Source organism: Rhinatrema bivittatum, chromosome 7 (genome assembly GCF_901001135.1).
Source record: "Rhinatrema bivittatum chromosome 7, aRhiBiv1.1, whole genome shotgun sequence".
Lineage (NCBI taxonomy): Eukaryota > Metazoa > Chordata > Amphibia > Gymnophiona > Rhinatrematidae > Rhinatrema > Rhinatrema bivittatum.
In genome coordinates, this window is record NC_042621.1 from 292472680 (window position 1) to 292495335 (window position 22656).

The 22656-nt window shown below is 42.4% G+C and overlaps 1 protein-coding gene across 14 annotated transcripts in view; it reads left to right on the forward strand.

Annotated features, from left to right (window-relative positions):
- Window positions 1-22656, forward strand: part of ACSL5 (acyl-CoA synthetase long chain family member 5) — a 168726-nt gene that overhangs the window by 67552 nt on the left and 78518 nt on the right. For all 14 annotated transcript variants that reach the window (XM_029610383.1, XM_029610385.1, XM_029610390.1 and 11 more), the window contains 4 exons: window positions 14620-14804; window positions 15429-15537; window positions 18069-18133; window positions 18599-18700. In XM_029610383.1, the coding sequence (XP_029466243.1) occupies window positions 14649-14804; window positions 15429-15537; window positions 18069-18133; window positions 18599-18700 (432 nt within the window). In that variant the 5' untranslated portion in view covers window positions 14620-14648. The remainder of the gene's footprint in view (window positions 1-14619; window positions 14805-15428; window positions 15538-18068; window positions 18134-18598; window positions 18701-22656) is intronic.

Here is a 22656-nt window from a genome sequence, read left to right on the forward strand (position 1 = left end):
GAAAACAGGCAGCCGTAGGCAGTGTCATTTTTATGGAGCAACTGTTTTGTTTTATTGTTGACCTGTTTTTATCTTTCATCATGCTGTTAATGTTTTGCATTATATTTTAACGACTGTCTTCTTTCCATTTTATTATTTTTAATTATTTACGTATGTTTTAGTTGTAATCTGCTGTGATCTTATGGAATTTGTGGAATATACATTTCTGAAATCAATCAATAAATTCCAAGTGAATTGTAACGTGGGTTGGAGATGTCACGGTGACCCCACCATGGTCCTCAATGCCTCCTCAGATTGCATATTTTCAGTCTTCACTGGTTGCATTATTATAAAATCATGCTAAAACTTACTTAGAGCAATTTACATTTTTTATTCAGTAACATTGCACAGGATTGAGTGCTCTTTTGATGATATTTCATAGAGAGTTCTTAAGAGTTGCCAGTACATAAAAAACACATTCCCAAACCAGTCCTCAGGACTCCATGGCTAGTTGGGTTTTCAAGATATCCACAATGAATGTGCATGATATAAATGTGCATATACCGAGTCTCCTGTATTGCAGATTAATCTCAAGCAGTTTCATTGTGGATATACTGAAAACTTGGCTGTCTGTGGGGTTTGGTTTGGGAAGCCCTGTACATTAATGCTCTATTTGAATACACAAAGCATCCAGAATTATTCAGCAGGCAGAAGAGGCACCGTGGTCGGAGAGTATGAAAGCATGAACCAGAAAAACAATCCATCATCTTAACAGAGGCCCCAATATCATAAGATCTGAGTGCGAAGAAAAAAAAAAGTTTCAGTGCAGTAAACTAATCGTATGCTAATGCATCGTGTGTTTTAAAAAGCCTACCGACCCAAAAATGTGCACAGAATGACATGTTTAGAACACATAAAACACAATTTATATTTCTGCGCACAAATCTAGTTTTATATGCACAAAATGTGATTAATGCACACAAAACAGGGTTTATGTGCAGAAAATGCGATTTGTGCACAGAACATATTCTCTGTGCGTAAATCTAGTTTTCTGCCCAATAAATCCTGAGTACAGAATCCCTGCATGTCAGATTCCAGGTCCTGCCCCAGAAACTTTGCTCCACCTCTGACCAGAGGTGCATTAAGAAGCATGAGTTCAGCCCTGCATATTTTCACGGAGAAACATTAGGTTTTGTGCACGATTTTACTCACTTATATGAGACTGTACAGGATTTCTGCACGAAGGTGACAAATGCTGAGGAAGTGAAGCATAATTATACAGATGTGTTTTAATTGTTTTTTGTGTGTTAAACTCCTTGTTATATTGAGAGTAAATTTGTATGCAGAAAAACGTGTGCACAACTGTGCATTAACATCGGAGTCAGAATAGGGGAACAGAGTGACACAGTACAAGGAGGTATAGAGCACAGCTTCCCAAACCAGTCCTGGGGACCCCACGGCCGAACTGATTTTCAGGATGTCCACAACGAATATGCATGAAATAGATTTGCATATACTGGGTTTCCAGTGTACGCTAATGTGTGTATTCGTGTGGGGTCAGCGAGGACTGGTTTAAGGGTGCCCTGGTCTTGCCGCCTCCCACCGTGGATTCCCAAGGTTTAAGGAATGAGCAAAAGAAAGAGGAGAAAACTTCAGAATAGCTGCAAGTCAGTTTGCGTGCAACAATCTTTGAAATAACAAATCTTTAGCTTCCAACAACTTCTGGAAGGGAAAAAGTTCCATTAAGAAAACTCGTGCAACAAGTTTTTGCCTAGTCTTAGATTTAGCGTTCCGTGCAAAGGTCCTGCAGTACTCTTGGCACAATGTTTTGTGCTCAGTTTGCTTTTCTGCAGAATATTTTCCTTTCCAGAACATAAGAACATAAGAAATTGCCATGCTGGGTCAGACCAAGGGTCAGACCAAGGATCCATCAAGCCCAGCATCCTGTTTCCAGGTTCTTGTGGCGAAAACCAGGCCACAAGAACCTGGCAATTACCCAAACACTAATACCAAGAAGTTGCTCCTGTGGGGTTTTCTACTTTATTTTTATTTCACCTTACTTTCCCCTGATCTGATCTCCCTTGATCTGGTCCCCATCGGGACACCAGAAATTCCCAAACTCTGTTTATGACCCGCGAGCGGATCAAGGGATTCTGGCAAGTAATTTGCAAGATGGGAGAATTAAGAGATACAAATAGCTGCCGTTTGTTCATATGGTAATATTTAAATTATATCAAGAAATAAAACACCTTCAAGAAAATTCGGGTTTCGAGCAATAAGAACATAAGAAATGCCATGTTGGATCAGACCAAGGTCCATTCAGCCCAGCATCCTCTCTCTGACAAGGGCCAGAGTACCTGGCAGATCACATAGAGAAGACCAGTGGTTCCCAAACCCGGAGGCAATGTATGTAAATCTACCTCATGCCTAGTCATTATGGATATCTTGAAAACTTTGCTAGCTGGGAGTCCCCCAGGACAGGTTTGAGAACCACTGAAGTAGGCCTAATTCCTGTTGCACACTCCCAGGGTTAGCAGTAGCTTTCCTTAATCTACCTGGCTAATAGTGTGTTGTGGACTTTTCTTCCAGGAACCAGGCTCTCTGTTTTAGGTTCTATGTACTTGTTAAAATGTCCTGCCCCAGACTTAGTAATACAGTAAGCCCTGAGCATCAAAGATTCTTCATATTAGGGAAAGGAATTAGTATAAAATGGAATGGAATGACTGACGCTGCTGCAGTAGGGCAGCTGTACCAGGTGAAAGAGTTCACTCCCAAAATGCAGATAGAGAAGTCAATAAACTTTCCAGAGATTGTGGTATGGACTGACTCCATTCATGCATGCATTGGGACAGTTACACTCTCATCGACTCACTGCAATCACATCTGCTCCCCCCCCCCCCCCCCCCCCGAAACCAGATTTAAAACTTTAAAAATCAGTCCAAAGAGAGTTCCCCTTCTGAACAGAGAGACACTCTTCCTGGTAACCATGCTCGCCCTGTGCTAAATACACATGGAATGAAAAGGTGTATGTTAAAGGTCACCTTTATTCACCAGGCTCTGCTTTTTGTCTTTTATACAGCTTGCATCTAGTTCTGGATGGCTGCCCACATTTAAGTGCCTTCTGCTCTACTAGTTTTTGTTTCCCTCTCCCGTAAAGCTGGCTGTGTGCAGAGGATGTGGGCTTATGAAAGAGCACATCTGGCACAAACTTGCATTAGCTCACTATGACTAACTTGGAGGGAGCTAAAGCAGTAGCCCGGCTCCATGTCGTCATGAGATGCTGCTTCAGTCCTGAGCTTCCAAATCCCAGCCCAGTACATCCTGGTCCTTATAACTGCAGGACTGCTAGCAGCGGAATATATTGGTGTGGGAACTGCAGATCTGCCAACCTGTCCTCACATCATCTTGAGATATTAGTCCAGTACTTATTTTATATGATGCCCATCCTGATACATTCTACAGGGAAATAAGGGATGGGCTGCAATAGGATGTAAACTGGAAAACCAGGGCAGGGCTCACATCCCATAAGCTGTGGAGTTAAGCTAACAACATCGTTTGTAAAGTGAACATCTGGAACAAGCTTGCGGTGGCACACGTTCAGTGCCTTGACTTGGAAGAACTGAAGGGTTGGCTTTATATGACATGGGTTGCCAACTTTGTTCAAATGTTCAGACAGATACTTTTTAGATCAGGGGATACTTAATGTCTGGACAGGATGGTAAATATATACGTCGTTCTTCCATTTCACAATGACAGCTCTCTCTGATAAAGGGTAAGCCTTTGTACCATGAGTCTGATGACACTATATGTGACCATTGATCAGATCAGATAGCCTCCAGTGACCTTCAAAGTAGGTCGGAATACGACATCTGATTTCTCCATATAATCATTTCCTCTTTCCTAGATCTGCCCATGAGCCCTGTGACATGCTTTGTCTCTCTCTCTCACACTCACATACTTTGCATTTCTGCTTATCAATATCTCTTTCTAGATAACACTCATGCTGTACCCTTGGTTTGTTACAGGCTTTAGTTTTTATGCAAATACATACAAACAGGTGGATTTTCAGACGTTACACATGCAAATGTAATATACTATTGTAGCAATTTTCAAAAGCCATTTACCCGCATTAAATGCCCAAGATGTGACTGCCTGTTGGGTGTTTAGTCACCATGAAAAGTGGAATTGTACAGCCTGAATGGTTTTTTCAGCCTTTTACAGGGACTAAATAAGTGATGTGTTAAAGGTTCACATCATCAGCAAAATGTCCTTTGTTTGTAGTACGCTAATGCTCTCTATCATTGCTGTGTGGCTTTGGGAAGAACATTGGCATCTTAATGGTTTGGTTGAGGTGGAAAGGCGATACCACTTTAGGTAAGAAGGAAGGATGGGTAAGTAAGGTAGCTTTGTCGTGAATAAACTGTAAATATGGCGAGTAATGAACCAGGGCCTGAAGTTTGCTGACCCTCCTGGCAGAAGTCACTGTGACCAGGAATACCACTTTCTAGGTGAGGTATTTCATGTGACTACTGTCAATCGGTTTAAAGGGTGGAAGCATTAGTTGTTTCAAAACTAGGTTAAGATCCCAAGGGATAGCTGGCTTGGTCACCAGTGGTCTCAGTCTCAAGATCCCTTTCATGAAGAATGAAATCAGGGGATGGTTCGATATTGGCAGTCCATTGTGTGGGTGATATGCAGCAATAACACTCACATAGAAACATAGAAATGACAGCAGAAGAAGATGAAACGGCCCATCCAGTCTGCCCAGCAAGCTTTCACACTTGTTTTTTTTCTCATATTTATCTGTTACTCTTGGCCCTTAGTAACCTTATGGTTCTATTTCCCTTCCACTCCCACCATTAATGTAGAGAGCAGTGCTGGAGCTGCATCTAAGTGAAGTATCCAGTTTAATTGGTTAGGGGTAGTAACCGCCGCAATAAGCAAGCTACTCCCACGCTTATTTGTTTACCCAGCCTGTTCAATTCAGTCCTTGTTGATTGATGTCTGAATATAAATCCACTTTTCTTCATTCCCCCTGTCGTTGAAGCAGAGAGCTATGCTGGATATGCATTGAAAGTGAAGTATCAGGCTTAATTGATTCAGAGTAATAACTGCCGTAACAAGCAAGCTACACCCATGCTTATTTGTTTACCCAGACTATGTAATTCAGTCGTTGTTGTTGTTGTCTGAATATAAATCATCTTTTCTTCATTCCCTCCTGCCATTGAAGCAGAGAGCTACGCTGGATATGCATTGAAAGTGAAGTATCAGCTTATTTGGTTTGGGGTAATAACCACTGTAACAAGCAAGCTACTTCCCGCTTTTTTGTGAATGCAAATCCTTTTTTCCACATTTCCTCTTGCCATTGAAGCATAGAGCAATGTTGGAGTCGCATTAACCGTGTGTATGTTTATTGAATACGGGTATTATCTCCAGGTAGTAGCTGTCATTCCCGCAAGCCACCATCTCTTCATTCACATCCTCTAGACTTTATGGATCCACAGTGTTTATCCCACGCCCCTTTGAAGTCCTTCACAGTTTTGGTCTTCACCACAACCCTGATCAATGCTGTTGCCAAGCCTGACTGGTAGAGAATGTGATGGTACTCTAGCAAGGTTTCTGGTGAGCAGGAGAATGGATTTATATCCTTCGTGTGGCATCAAGTCAAATAATGGTACCACTTTCCTCAATAATCTTTCTTTGTAGAAGACTTTTGTGATGATATGAGGATGTCTTCAACCCCTGTTGACAAGTGCAGATGTTCAGTACTGCCTTTTCAATCTCCATGCTGTGAGATGAAGTGAATACATGGGGTGCAGCAATGTCCCCACTTCCAGTGTTAGAAGATTTGCACTGTCCCCCAACGAGATAGGAGGAGTGATGGACAGTTGAACTAGATAGGCATACCAAGATTGTCTCAGCTATGCCGGAGCAATGAGTATCAGGTCTGCGACATCCGCGATGCATTTCTATATGGTCCGGGAGATGAGAGAGATCAGAGGGTAAGCATATAGAAGAACCCTTGTCCATGGGATGAGGAACGCATCCTGCGCAAATCGTTCTTGGCTGGGATAAACTGAGCAGAACACTGAAACCTTTCTGTTGTTCATCGTGGCAAAGAGATCCATGTGGGGGACACCCCATCTCTCCAAGAGGTCATCTGCCACGCTTTGGTTTAGAGTCCATTCATGTGGGTGGAACACCCTGCTTAGTTGGTCTGCTGTGATGTCGGTCACCTCCGGAAGGTAGGTCGCTTGCAGGGAGATGAAGTATGTCTCTGCCCTTTCGAGGATCTGGATTGCCTCCGTGCAAAGAGGTCACGAACCTGACCCTCCTTCTTTGTTTATTTAGAACATAGTACTTGATTGTCCATGTGGATCATGACATGCTTTCCTTCGACCTGGTTTGAGAAAGTGAGAAGAGCATTTCAAATTGCTCTGAGCTCCAGCAGATTTATTTGGCAATTGGTCTCTGACGGGGACCACAGCTGCTGCATCTTTAGCTGGCCCAAGTATGCTCCCCAGCCCTACGTTGAAGCGTCTGTAGTCAGAACTAGCTGATGCACTGGAATAGTCCTCCCACGGAGAGGGTGGGCGGAGATAGCCATCATGCTGTGTCCTTGCGCATGGCCTTTGTTAACAGCAACTTGGTGGGCAACGGTTGAGAGAACTGCGTCCACTGCGACTTTAACCCCCATTGTAGGTGCCGCATATGGAGTCTAGTGAGTGGTCATGGCCAGCGGAAGCACTAGGTGAGCTAGGCCTGGGCCTAGGGCGCTGACCATTAGGGGGCATGAGCCATGTGGGGCTGCGAGTGGCGGTGGCAAAGAGGAGTGTGCATTAGTGCATCATAAGTCAGAATCAGTTGACTTCGAAGCCCGCGCCAGATCTTTATGGCATGGAGCGGTGGTCTTGCTTCATTGTCACTTGTTCTTCGATGCAGCCGTGTCAGCTTCATGACCACCTGTCGATGCTGGCTTTGGCATCTGGGCAGATGGCGCCTCTCCTGATGCCCGGTGCTTTTGCGGGTCGTGGGGGGAACGGAAAGTGTTGGGGGCATCGGACCCAGTCGGCTCTGCTTACCCTGGGGCCCCAAGGAGGAAACTCTTTTCTTCTTTGCCGGTCTGTCCATCTTTGGTCCCGGGGAGGAGTGAGAGGAATGGCCCTCCGACACGGAGCGTAGGACCCGGCATCTTCTTCCTGCAAACGTGTGATTTTTTTGAGTGCGCTGCCTCTGGGCTCTGGGCGACATATGACCACGGTCCCGACAGTTGGACTGGCTCAGGACCCAGGCAAACACAGCAGTAATGGACATAACTTTACCACACTGGCGTACTTGAAACCAGGTGCCATGTTAGCACTGAAAAGTGCTGTTTTTTTAAGGAAACTCCAAGGAGAAGGAGAGAAATCTCCGCGTATGTCTGGCAGCATGGAAAAAATCAGACTGAAGGGAAGATGAAGATGGCACGGGAAGACGCGTGCAGCCGCACAGAGCCAAAGCTCTGCCTAGAGGCCACCAGAGGATGACCCAGACAGCATGGCTAATTCATCCCTGCTATTGACGGGAAACCTTTACTACAAGTCCCTGCAGGCAGAGGGGTACAACCAGGACTGGATCAGCCTGTTCTGAAAATCTGGAGCCAGTTGGCAACCCTAATTAGGGGAGGGGATCAAAAAGCCAGAACTGGTCTAAATTCCCTCTCTAGAACCTCGGTCACTTCACATCCCCCACTTCCATTGTGTAATGTGTGTGTAGGGTTGCCACCTCACTCAGGTCAACCCAAAGACATCGTTCCAAGCCTAGTTTTGCCCACTGAATGCATGATTTCAGTCAGAAAGGTGGGACAACATCTGCATGCTTGCAATGGGGCAAAATGAGGACTGGATCAGCGTCTATTGGGTTGACCTGGGTGAAATAACTTCTGTTCACATCAGGTGCAAACATATTGGATGGTCAGTTCTAAACATTAATCCATTCTTTGTTTATCCCATTGTATGCATGGAATTGTAGTTCTGATTTCTCAATGCCAGTCCATCAGATACACTTTGATGCGGCACTGGATGGAGGGCATCTGCCCAGAAATTTTTCCTTTCCTTCTGCTTGTTTGGGCTTCATGCTTAAGGTCCTTCGTTTTCAGTTTAAACCGATTTTTCACCCGTAAATTCCAGGATTTTTCTAAAGGTGACAATTGGTTAAAAACTATTTTCACCCTGATTTTAGGCGGATTAAAAAGCTGTTGCAGAGCTGCGGATGCAGTGTTTCAAGGCCTCTGGTCACGGCTGTGTTTCAAGTTCTGCCGTCTCTCCCGCCCCCCCCCCCCCAAGTACCAAAACGCCTGCTGTCTGGTGCCGCGAATGCGTTTGAAGCAGGTCCTGGCCCTGCCCAAAAAGCAGGTGGTGCTGCAGAGCGAGGGGGCCCCAGTAAACTGCTGCCCAAGGAGCGAGGAGAAGGCTGGCACCACCACCACCACCAGTAAGGACGAATGCTGTGGCAGTGCAGGGAATGGTGGGGGGGAGGGGGGTGGGAGATTCTCGGTGATGAGGGGGTGGGGGGGGGGGTGAGAGGGACATAATAGGCAGGGGAATGGGATAGAGACGGGGATGCTGGTGAGTGAGAGAATCTGCTTAATATTGTTTTATTGTCCTAGCTTCTGTCCAGCAAATAAATTCCGATATTTATTTACCTAGAAAAAACGAGTTATTTTTTTCAAACTGATTTTTCTCCAGTTTTTATTCTTCTTATAATAATCCCCGATAAATTCCCAGGAAAAATAAAGAACAATGAAACCGAAAATGTAGGTCCCTATTCATCCACAACACAATTAGGCTAGGGGGTTGCCGCGAGCCTTCGTTCACAGCCGCCCAGGTACTTCTCCCCCTACCCCCGGTCCTGTCTGGTCATCACAAGCCAGTTCTCTGGTTGAGCGATGCAGCCTGTGGGTCCCTGCGGGACCTACAGCCCACGTATACTGCCTTCAGCCCATCGTTAGACGCCGCCCACCTAGCCCACGTGTTTTGAGATGGCAGGAGCGCCATGGCGAGTTAGAAGGTCTTGCATGGAATCTGGGGGTCACATCTGAAGTTCCCGGGTGCGACCGCCTGCACGTGGGCTGATCATAGGGTCATTCTTTTGTTCAGAAAGGACTTAAGGCGTCTCTTGATTCGTTTCTGCTTCCAGGGGTGGCCAGCTCCGGTCCTCGAGAGCCACAAGCAGGCCAGGTCTCCGGGGTATCCACAGTGAATAGGCAGGACTTGGATCTGCGTGCACTGCCTCCGTTGTTACCGGAGTTGGCCGCCCCTGCTCTCGCGTATAGGACTTTGCTCCATGGTGATCTAATTTAGTTTAAAAAGAGTAAACCCTGTAATGCAAAAGAAGGATTTGTGTTTTAGATTATATTTTTGTTTTGATGGAGTTTTATGATTGTTCTTGTGTTACCCGCACTGAACGCTATCTGTCTGGAAGTTGTGGAATATAAGATTTCAAATAAATAAATAAAGCATTGGAATTTTAAACCATCAACCTTTCTCTGTACCACTTCTCGTGTACAAAACCGCCGAGCTTACCCACTTGAAGAAGGGAGACCTTTTTGGCGAATCCTGTCTTTTTTTTTTTTTTTACATACATTCAAATTCATGGTGCTATTTCTTATCCCTGCTTCTACCATTTGTAATCTACACTGCAGGTACTAGAATACATCAAGATGAGGTTGTCAGAAATTCAGGGCTGGCCTAAAATCTCTCTCCTTCAACTGGGGCTCTTGGCTGCCCTATATATATGAGAGAGAATCTGGTGAATGTGCGGGAGGGAGTAGAGGTAAAAATTCAGGGAAGCTGCCGCCGGTTTGCAAATGCTTCAACACAACGGTCACATAAAATTGGGAACAGAATTTGCTGATGGATTCTGAAAAGGAAACCCTGCCCTGTGCTCAAAATATCACCCGCCTGAGGAATAAATCAATAGAATGGCCTGATGACCCCCTTCTTCCTTTTGCTCGGTTACGGACGTGGCGTATAGGGTTTGGGAATCAGCATTCTGCAATCTGAACTACTGATTGCCTCCCGGAAGAGTGATTGCCTGTCAATTTAAAAAAATGTACTGCAAAATATAACTTTCAGGTTCTTGCCATCCCTCACTGTTCCAGGAAGCATCATTCCATCTGTAATTGGGAGACCATTCCAGAATGTTAATTAAAATAATTAAGATGTTAATGCCGAGGCCCTAGGCAGGGGGGGTCTCACGGCAATTTCTTATGTTCTTAATTAGTTTTGATTTTCACAAGTGGATGGGCCTGAACATGCAAAGCAAGTCTGCTGCTCAATTAACAGGAAATTCAAAATTTTCCCCTCTTTCAGCTCATATACAGAATGCAGTCTGTCAGCATTAAAGTTTTGGAGATATTTCTGTTGCATATGGACTGAAAAATCATCATCTAAATTCATGATCATGAGCTCCACCCATAAAACATATTCTCCCTCCAAGGGTGTGCTTTTTCAGATTACAGAAATAAGAGAGAACATTTAAATCAGGGAAAGAATTTTCCTCCATTGTTGAGTATAAGTTTTTATATAATCTATACTTGTGATCCACTAAAACCTTCCCAATGGTAAATACCCAGACAATGGGTAGGGTTTAAGATAGATTTGTGCATGGATATGAGAGTGTGGTGACTGAAGAGCAAGCAGACAATTTTAGACCTAGATTTATTAAATTGCTATAAATATCGCGAAATAGAGAGGGAGAGAGAGAATATTTATACCACTATAAGAGAGGGGACTGGGTGGGAGGAGCTGAATCAAGATGGTGGCTTAACGTCTGACCTGGGCAGCTTACCACAGTCCTTGTTCTTTTCCCCCTGCTATGCCGCATTCTTTGCGAAAGAGATGGGTCAGGGAGAGGGCAATGGAAGTAGCCCCCCCCCCCCCTGGCCCTTGCCAAACTGGACCGATGGACGCCCGTGTTTTGCGAGGGTTGAAACTGCCGGAGTCTGAGTCACTAGTAGGGGAACGAGAAAGAGAATCGCTCTCTCTCTCCTCTGACTCTTCCACCTTCTCACCCGGCATTCGGATTCCCCTGCTGAATCTTGCAACGATGAGAGCGTCAACCCCAGATGGGATGGAAATGCAGGCAGGTGTGGCTGAACAGTTTTACTCCTCGCATTCGGCGGAGAGATTAGCTACAGCCCCTGAGGGCCAGGCTCTTGCTTCCACCAACCATCAGCTGGGAGCTGTGCTTGGAGACGGATTTATGGACGTTGGAATAAGGGCCATTTCTTCTCAAGAAGCAGGTTTGGCGGCACCAGGCCTCAGTATTGCTTCTATATTGGTGAGACCCACTCATATAACAATAGAATCGATTTGGGATGCCATAGAAGCTCTTGGGAGAGTAATATCATCTCAATTTAAACCAGTAGAAGCCAAAATTGTGGATATGGGGACTAGGTTATCTACCCTGGAAGCATTTAAAGTACAAACAGAGGATTTTATTGATACCAACAAGATTGAAATAGAGTCTGTAAAGGCTCTACAATCCTCTGTTATTAAGGAGAATTCCCAACTATCTCTTAAAATGGAAAATCTGGAAAATGTAGTGAGAAATCGAAATCTAAGATATATATACGTTCCAAAAAGTTCCTTGAGTACACCAAAGGCCATGCTTAAAAAGTACTTTTTGGAAATCTTGAAGGTTTCTGATCAGGCTCTGCCACCCATTGCCAAAGCATTTTATGTACCGAATATGAGAAGAGGTTTATCTTTACCATCTCAACAAGAGCCTGTTCTGGAAGTGGATAATTTATCAGCAATTTTGGAGCAATCAATCTCTGAGGAAATTTCTTCGGCTATCCTTGTGGCTACCTTTCTCCTTGAGCCGGATAGGGATTGGGTCCTGCGCCTTTGCTGTGGGCATAAGTCTGAGTCTTTTTTTTGAATTTACACGTGAAAGTATCTCCTGATGTTGCAAAACAGACTCAGAAGCAACGCCAACGATTTTTGATTTTGAAGCCCAGTGCCTTACAAATGTTTTTTTTCAAGTTCCCATGCAAATGTTGTATTAAGGATAAGGGAAATTCATATTTTTTTTTCAACCTGCGCAATTGTCTTTATTTCTTGCAGATAAACAACCATCTGAATAATGTTCCTTGTCAGACTTCCATAACTGTTATTACAGTGTACAAGTCCTAATAACTGATACTCTCGCTCGTTATACTGCTCTCTTTTTGCTTGTTTAATTGTAATTTTACAATTGCTTGAAGTTGTGTAATCCCTCCCAGATAGGGGACTTGAACCGAATTGGGTTATATAATTGTTATTTTCCTTTCTTTTCTTAGTTGTAAATATTTTTTGTGCCTTTTTTGGATTTTCTAATACAAGATTCGTCTTGTTAATGTATTTTGAAATTGAATAAAATATAAATAAAAAAAAAAAAAAGAAAGAGGGCACTAGTAAATCGGGGTGAGGTTTGGGGGGTGGGGTAGATTTTGGGGGACAGTTTTATATGCACAGTCAGATACGAACTGCACTGTTGCCATCAGTGAAGATTTTATGTGATTTGGAGGGATAAAAGGTAAAAGAAGAGTTGATTTGTACAATTTACCCTCTACCTAGTTTGATTACAGCTAGGTTGAGAGTCCATCAAGCTGGGTAGAAAGGACGTGGTACAAATCTACTCTTCTTTTACCTTTCATTACTCCAAATGACAGCAAATGTTCACTGATGGCAAATGTGCTGTTCGTACCCCGATTTCATAATGCCCCCCCTTACAGTGGTATAAAAAGTTAACTTATATGTGAGCCTCCACAAAGGCGCTCTCTCTCCCTCTCCCGGACTGGCATTTGCAACAAAAAAACCCATTTCAGCTGATACACAGAAAAAAGGTGTAGTTATTTCTGGCATTAAAACCTGCGTTACCGTACGTTACTCTATTGCACGCCACGTTAACAGACCCTCATTTCCATTTACTCCACCCAAACTCCTCCCACTCAAATACCAATTTAAGATTTGCATACACATTTTGCAATGCAGTATTTATCGCGCACGTTACGGCATTATAGTGGGTGTTAGGGCCCTAACGCGCGCGATAAGGCCCTAATGCGATTTGATAAATGACCCTGATAGTTTCTTGCCCCTAATTTGAGCTGATACCACAAACGGGGCAGTCTCAGAACTCTTACTCTGTCCCATTCCAGTTGGTAGTGATTATGTTAGGAAAGTGACTCCGCATATCCGAAAATGGACAAAGAGCTCCATGCATACAGGAATGAGGTTGATAATATATTCTAAAAACCCAAATGCAGAGGGTTTACACAGAAAAGTGAGAGATGAGGAAGGGGGGAAGGCAGGTTTAATAATCCTTGAAATTTTTAGGAGACATATAGAAGGGAAATGGTCCAAATATAACAAATCACGACTTGCAAAGAATTTAGTTTTTTCCAGCACGAGTACAGCTATTTGAATTTTTCAAGGCTCAAAATAAAAATAAAAAAGTAGTCTGGCAAAGCTGATGGTTTTATGAAGCTGATGAATGCAGGGAGGATAATTTTCCAAGCTCTGTGCGTGTGTAAATCAGCTGTCTGGAAAGTGTCCTCTCTCAATGCAGCGAAAACGTTTAGTTGCAGCGAGAAGAGGCGTTCCCAGGGGTTTGCTTCCATCGGGGAGGAAAATGGCGCACGCAGATTGCATTTTCAAATTTTCACATTATTTCTCATGAAAAAAGTACCAGCGGAAAAAGCAGCTGCAAGTGTTGGGAGGGGACTTCTGTTCTCATGGCAAGTTACTAAGCAAAAAGTCATGCATGCTCTCACATGGAGACCTGCTGGTGAAAAGAAGCCATAGGCATTCTACAAATTGCCCCCTTGAAGACAAATATTTGGGACACTGGGTCCCTTCCTCAGGCAGAAAAGGGGAATATGGTGGCATTTCTAACCAAAAATAATGGCATTCCCCCCCCACTACCACTAAACACCAAAGAAGAAACTTAAGCAACTCTGACCATACCTACTCCATTCTTTCATCTGGGGATTATTTACTTGCAAAACTAGAATTCAAGTAGCTTTGTGGATCCTACAGAAATTGGGAATCTCAATAGACCAGGATACCTTTCCTTGGATCCACATAAAAAGTTGTCATGCATGACTTTATCAGAGGAATGGGCCGATGGGATCTGGAAAACTTATGGGCTACAACAACTCTTTATGCTAGTCCAATGAATGGAAGTGCAGCCAACTGAGATTCTTGGAGACCAGAAAAGCCAAACACAGTCAGATGGGTATGGCTAAGAAAATACTTTGCTCTCCCTTCCAAACCACGTTTTTTGGCAAAATCTATACAAACTTTGTAGCTATTGTGACAATTTTCGATCAAAATATTGGTTCTCGTAACTTTAAAAAGTCTGGGCTTGTTCACTGGTATTTGGGGATTTAATTTATTTTTCCTCAAATTCTCAATGTCATGAGCTCAACACATGTGTTTGAAAAAACCATGTCTAACGAGCGTTTATATGAATTTCACCATCAAATCCCCATGTCAATATTTCCAAAGACCAAACACAAATCTGTTCAGAATCTGAATCTGTCTCTTGCTCGTCTTACCCTTCACTTCTGATTGAGGCAGAATAATGTCACTGACTTCTTGTCTCTCTGTTTAGGTTGCATGCTCGGTTACTGAACCAGGGCCATGAATTTTCTTCTGGACTTCTTATTCTCCCCACTCCCAACACCTGCTGTGGTTGGATTCATCGCACTTGGGGTCTCAGCATTCCTTTGGATGATCGCCAGACCCAAACCTGTTAGGTCTCCGATAGACCTGAACAATCAATCAGTTGGAACTCAGGTAAGTCAGAAATGTCATCTTTAAAAGCGAGTGCTCTCAGCACTTGTTCCTGAAAGATTAGCTCCCATGTACGCATTGCTGACCATATAGATAAACTGTGAGGATCGACTGCAAAAATAGGAAGGAAAAGAACTGAAATAGAGATGTTTTTCCTCATTCATAATGGAAATAATTGGCACTACAGGCAACATTGACACGAGTTCCCATTCCCTTCATCTGGCCATGTGCTAAGCTAAACCACAATTACTTCCCTAATTACTCCATCATAGACTCAGGAGCTATAGGCAGTTTTTCAGGACCCTCTTGCCAGTTCTTTTCTGCCAAGCACTAAAAGTTTATATTAAAATTGACACTTGAAGTTTCTTATTAAGAATTTAAAATATTTAAAATATTTTATACTTGAATGTGGCTGCCCACAGAATGATAAAAGTCATAAGACCTCATTGGATATTATAATATTGCTTAAGAATAAATCATTCAGAAGATCGTGCATTTGGTCTATTTAAACTCAAATTATTTTTCCATTTATGCATAATTTTTTTCAGCCTGGAATTTTTTTTAGAAGAGAAATGTTTTAATTCTTCAGTTACCTTCTCTGTTTATGGCTTTGTTTTTTGCATTTAGGGTGGAGGTCGCAGATCTCCATTGTTAAAGACGGACAAATTGATGGCTTACTATTACGAGGACGCCAAGACTTTGTACGAAGTCTTCCAGAGAGGCCTCCGGGTATCAGGTGAGCTAAGCACTAACTCGGATGGACTTAGATTCAGTTTATTATTGCTAATCTGAAGTTACTACAGAGCGGGCTCCCAATGGCCAGCTTCCCCATTGTGCATCACCGATTACGACATGACTGTTGGGGGACTAGCCAAGCCAAGGCCGTTGCCACGTCTGTTCAGGCTCTAGCCAAAGCTGAGGCACGATTCAAGATGTCCAATGGCTTCGTGCAGCAGTGTGGGTTTTTTTTAGAAGTTCAGTTTGCCCGATTCCCGGCTCCATTGCTTCTTCCTTGGTTCCTATTCTTCTGTCTTCATTTTTTTGAACTAATATATTTTCTTTCATATGTTTTATTTTACGTTGAGTATAATGTCTGCATGCTATGTTATAACCACACACCCTGTTTGTTTGTTTTTTTAATTATATTGCCCACTCTTTGCCTGTTCATTCTTCATTTATGTGTAATCTCGATTGTTGCCTGCATGGGGTTCTAATTAGGGACATGTCCCTAATCATGTCCCATCTGAAAAAACACAATAAATAACCAAATATTGTTTTATGACATTTGTGTCATTTTTATGCCTGCCAAAGCATCTCAGTGTGCTATTGAAAAATTTAGTTAAAAATATGTGCTAAAATGAATCAAATGATATATGCGCAGAAAAACCAACCAAACCTCAATTTAAAGCCCTGTCAATTGCCTTCAAGTCACAGAAAGGGCTAGACCCCACCTATCTGAAAGACTTCCTACCCTCCTGGAGGCTGAGGTCACGCTAGCCTCCGCCCACAAGCACAGCTTCTCCCTCTTCCTCCCCAAACTCTGGAACTCTCTCCCAGCAGAGGCCAGACTGGCCACCACACTATTTTATCATTCTGTCGCACGGTCAAAACCTGGCTCCTGCACCGAGCCTACCCTCCCGAGCCCCACTGGCACCAGCCCTGACCCATTCCTTACTGCCTGCTCAGACCACTTCCAGAACCTTCTGCATAATGTCATCCTATCCTGCATAACTTGTGCCACACTCTTCTGTACTTTCCACCTTGCCTATTTGTGCATAACCTGTGTATAACCTATGCCCCACTATACATTGCACTGTGCCTATTTACACTGTAACTTCTATACCATCCTTCTACATCTCCACCCTACAAATCCCGCCCCCTTTACTCGCTCCTTGGCACTGTTTCCTTATCTTATTTGCATTACACTACCCCACCTCATTTCCCAACTCAATATATTCCACATGTGCTCCACCATCCTTTTAACCTTAAGTCCCTCCCCGCCTGCTCCATGACTCAGTTTTTATTTTCTCTTCTGTCATACAGACGTAAGCTACGAATTACCCCGTACCTCACTGAGTAATACAATAGCGAGTGAGAAGTACAGTAAATACTTGCAATGAATGATAAATAAATTTGAAATGAAATGCCACCATGGCACAAAGCAATAAAATGTTTCCATGCACACCCCTAATTCTAATAAGGATAAGAAGGCGATCATAATCCGAACACCAAAATGGGAGCTTAAGGTTTTTGTTTAACTGCTAGCTGAATTTTAATTTTTCTTCCTTAATGCTAAAGAAAGGAATAGACGAGGCTGGTCATTAAGTCATCCGTACCCCGGGGTGGGATTATCTGCTGAACTCTTTACAGCAAGTAACAGTTCAGGTCACTGTCGGCCTATTGCAGCTCCAGCATCAGCTCTACAGAGTACAGTATTATTGTTATTATTGTGATAGCGGTTTTTAGATGCCCTGCACATAATTTCAGTACGTACTTACAAACGGGCTGAGAACAGCACTAGGGAGCTTGAGTCCTTCCCTGCACTCGGTCCTCTTCTTTCCGTTGTTCTAAATTGTTGCCAGCCAGATGGGCAAGATGTCAAGGTCTGGTTTGTTTGTACTAGTATGGCTGTCACTTCAGTCCACGTGGGTGTGTAGAAACGAAGGTGACACCTTTTCATTGGGCTGACTTTCGGGAGCCTCCCGCAGGTTCAAAGAGAACGAGCAGCTCAGAGTAAAAGATGACGTTTGTCAGAAAATACAGGTGACTCAATTCACCCTTCCCCTTCGCACTCATGGCAGTGCGAAGGGGAAGGGTGAATTGCTTATACTGAAATCCCCACAATAATGATCAGATGTAGGAGAGGCACTCATGTGCAATAATCAAGAATACGAAAAATTCATTATTACAGTCTGAGAAGCACATTTCTTGTCATATAATTTAAAATCTATGGCACTTCCATAAGCAGTATGCGTGTGGGGGGGGGAAGGGAGTGCAAGACAAGAAAAGCCGCAGGTCGCAGGATATTGAAAAGATTGTTACAACAGGTCCTCCAGGAAGGCCGTGCAATCATTGGAACACCCCGTTTTAAGCACTATCCTTGCTATAACAGGTCACCATGTCTTATTTCCCCCAAAGTGCTATCTGCCATGTGCTTCCACTCCGCAGACACCAGGAATGCATCTGAACGACATGTCAATGCCATGATTTTAATATCTTTCCAACCTTGTTTTTAATTATTCCTTAAAACATTTTTTTTTATGTTAGACAATGGGCCGTGTTTGGGCTTCAGGAAACCGAACCAGCCGTATCGATGGTTGACCTACAAACAGGTGGGCGCTTCCTGGGTTAAAACAGCAACCAGCATGTTCTAATATTTTGTGCCAGGGGAGGTTACATCTTGTATCAGCAGGATCCTGTCCGTACAAGAAGCAGTGGCCCTTGATACAGAGAATCTCGAAATGTTGGTCAGTGACGGGCATTCATGATTTCAGTAGTCGTAGTTATTATTTTAAATGAAATAAGTACAAAAAAAGAAAAAGCTGTTGTTTATTGAGACCTATGATTATAAATATCTTCCGTACGAACTATGGTAGACTGGAAGAATGATGGCCTCTTTATAATTAAGCAGTTATATATTGTGAGATCCTACACTGTGGGAGATTGTTTGTTATTGCAGTTTCGATTCTACCAGTTGTGGTCCATACTAAATTCTAATATTTTGCTTGGCATTTGTCAAGAGTCAGAAGAAAGGGTGGCCTGAATTAAATGGCACATTCATGATTTTTCTTCTGCAGGTGTCAGACAGAGCTGAATTATTGGGGTCGGGGCTCATACACAAAGGATGTCGACCTTCGCCAAGTCAATTTGTGGGTATCTTTGCGCAGAACAGACCGGAGGTAAGCTGGGCCTGGTAAAAGAAATACGAACACGTGACGTTCTTGTCACTTACAGATGGAAAATTTGTGCATCTTGCCTTTATGGTGCATGCCAATTAAACAACGCAACCGAAGGGAAAGGTATTTTAATGAGGTGGTGATTGCCTTCAACAAGTAACTCAGAAGAACCTGGAGACAAAGACAAAACCACTTAAGATTCAAACAAGGGTGTTAATAAGATAATAAGGTTGTTTTGCTTTTGCTGGACTAATAAGTGTCTTATTAATAAGTGCTGGAAATGAAATATATAGAGAGAGACCTTCATTTTCAGTTTTATATTTCATTTTTCCTGGGAATTTCAATATTATAACAAAATAAGAACCATGGAAAAATAACTTTACTACTGAATTTTCTCCTGCCTGTTATAAAAGTCATTTTTCCACTGATTTTCTTTTTGTTATAACATTGAAATTCCCAGGAAAAAATAAAATCAAAACTGTAAACGAAGGTCCCTAAATATATAGGGGGTTATTTTCAAAGGAGTTACGCGCATAAATGTAACTATTATTGTAGCAATTTTCAAAAGCCATTTACTCACGTAAAGTGCACTTATGTGAATAAATCCTATGGACGATTCAATGGCATATATTGTAGCAATTTTCAAAAGCCCACTTACTCGAGTAAAGTGCATTTACATGCGTAAAACCCAGATTTACGCATGTAAATGCTTTTTAAAATCCGCCCCATAGGATGGAGGTTCCCAAACGTGTCCTAATGACCCCACTTGTCCTAATGACCTAGTCAGGTCTTTATGTTATCCATAGTGACTATGTGTGCAATATATCTGTGTACCCTGGAGGGAGGTCGCTGAATAAGGATGTGCAAAAGTGAATTTTTGATTTTTTTTTTTGCAGAAATTTTCCTGTGGGAAGTCTATAGTGAAAAAACTTTTCCATGAAAATTTTTTGTAGCTATTTTTATTCCTTCGTGGTGCGAGAGGCTATTGTTCTGTCAGTACTACAGATGCAACATTGATTACATTCACTATGAGATAAGATGAGCAATATCCCACTGCCTGCCAACAAAACCCCACTGAATGTAGCGGGCCTTGCAATGAGATACAGTGAGAGATCCTGTAACAGCTGCTAGGGCTGAATCTCCCTGCTGGACAGCTGCCGTCCCTTCTTAGAGCTCATTATTCATTCTCATTCACAATGACCAGAGTTGACACTTTGGTGCACGGAGTCTGAGAATTTTTAGGCTTGTGAAAGGTTTCTGAACTATTAATAGGAACTTGGTACTGACGTTCTCCGAGGACAAGCAGGATGGTAGTTTTCACACATGGGTGACTTCATTGGGAGGAGCCCAGCACGGAACTTTGATCTCAAAAGTTCTAGAACTTTCAAACATGCCCTACTGATCATGTGCAGCTGTAGTTATCACCCTGCCCCCTAAGCAGAATCCCTCAGTCTCTTTTTTCCTGCGGAGCCGTTTGATCGTGGATGCCATATACTCACGGTATTCAGCTTTGCTATCTTTGTCTAAGTCTGGCAAAGTTTATTTCTTCCTTTAAAATATATATTTATTTATTTAGGCATTTCATATACCATCTTTCCAAAGTTATTTTCATATACCATATTTCCAAAGGTATTTTCACTTTCGAATAATAGAAGGACTAGGGGGCATTCCATGAAGTTAGCAAGTAGCACATTTAAAACTAATTAGAGAAAATGCTTTTTCACTCAACACACAATAAAGCTCTGGAATTTGTTGCCAGAGGATGTGGTTAGTGCAGTTAGTGTAGCTGGGTTCAAAAAAGGTTTGGATAAGTTCTTGGAGGATAAGTCCATTAATGGCTATTAATTAATTTTACTTAGGGAATAGCCACTGCTATTAATTGCATCAGTAGCATGGGATCTTCTTGGTGTTTGGGTAATTGCCAGGTTCTTGTGGCCTGGTTTTGGCCTCTGTTGGAAAAAGGATGCTGGGCTTGATGGACCCTTGGTCTGACCCAGCATGGCAATTTCTTATGTTCTTATGTTCTTAGATCACAACGGTTTACAAGATACGCATACATATTCATGGTTAATGATCACATATTGTGGGTTAGCAGTCATCTTTTAATTCAACACCACAAATTACACTAGTTACTCTATACTCTAGTTCAGGACTTAAAAACATGGTTGTTCATCAAAACCTACAAAGCCTACAAAGACAACCAATATCCTATCCACAACAGACCTTCCAACCAGAACTAATCACGCCCAGCTCCCCAAAGTCAACATAATAACATGACTACACAACAGCTACAACTAAGAACTTAACTATTCCCTTTGCACGAAAACTGCCTCTTTAATGTAACCTCAATATGATCCCTTACCATAATGGACTTTGCCCAGACTGCTCCTTTACCTTTGACCACTTGTACACTTGCATGCCCACTTTACTATACTTTGTACCTCCCTTCTAATTTCAAAATATATAAACCGTTGTGATGGCAGTTCCCGAATGACAGTATATAAAACTCAACAAATAAATAAATAAATAAAATTAATTACTATTCTATTTCATAAGAACTTGATTAATAGCAGTTAATGGACTTCTCCAAGAACTTATCCAAACCTTTTTTGAACCCAGCTATACTAACTGCACCAACCACATCCTCTGGCAACAAATTCCAGAGCTTAATTGTGTGTTGAGTGAAAAATAATTTTCTCCGATTAGTCTTAAATGTGCTACTTGCTAACTTCATGGAATGCCCCCTATCCTTCTATTATTCGAAAGTGTAAATAACCGATTCACATCTACTCGTGAACTTAAAGACCTCTATCATATTCCCCCCTCAGCCGTCTCTTTTTCAAGCTGAACAGCCCTAACCTTTTCAGCCTTTCCTCATAGGGGAGCTGTTCCATTCCCTTTATCATTTATTTGCCCTTCTCTGTATCTTCTCCATCGCAACTATATCTTTTTTGAGATGCGGTGACCAGAATTGTACACAGTATTCAAGGTGCATATTCATGATCGGTTTAAAATGAATACAAGATCTAATCCTACTAACTGTACATCATATCATTCATAATTATTGCTCGCTCTAAAAATATCAGTGTGCAACCTTATTCATTACTTATTGCTCACTCTTTTTTCATCAATTTACATCACATCATTCATTGCATATTGTTTGCTCCATTAACATTAAACTCTGGTACTGATGACGTTGTTATCAGATTATTGGTCTTTACGTTAAATCGTATGCTTTTTTGAAGAGCCAAGTTTTCAGTTCACGCTTGAAGTTCTTTCTATCTGATATTTGACATAATGACTCTGGTATTGAGTTCCACAACTTGGGACCTGCTTTTGAAAACATATGGTCTCTTATTTGCGTTAGATGTGTTTTCTGAGTTGAAGGTACTATAAGCAGTCCTTTGTTTTGAGGTTTTAGGTCTCTCTGTGGTGTGTAGTTTTGAATTGTCACTCCGAGAAAGCTTGGGGTAATGTTGTTGATGATACTGAATATTAGTATTAAGACTTTATAGTGAATTCTGGATTGTATAGGAAGCCAGTAAAGAGCAATCAGTGAAGGGGTGATGTGTTCGAATTTCCTTGTTCTAGTAAGAGTCTAGCGGAGGCATTTTGAAGTAGCTGTAGTGGTTTTAGTATGTTCAATGGTAGACCTAATAGGAGAGAGTTGCAGAGAATATGAGTGTTTGTAGAACAGTATGGAAGTCTTGAAATGTAAACAAGGGTTTCAGTCGATGTAAAATTCTTAGCTTAGAGTACCCTGTTTTGATTAATTTGCTTATATGCTTTTTCATAGTGACGTTCTCGTCGATCTGAATTCCCAAGTCACATTCTTGATCTAAGGGAGTAATATTAGTGATCCCTAGGTTTAGGGTTGGTGGTTTGATTATCGTTGTATCTCTTCTTAACCACAAAATTTCATTTTTTGGGGGGTTTAGAGTTAGTTTCAATTGAGAAAG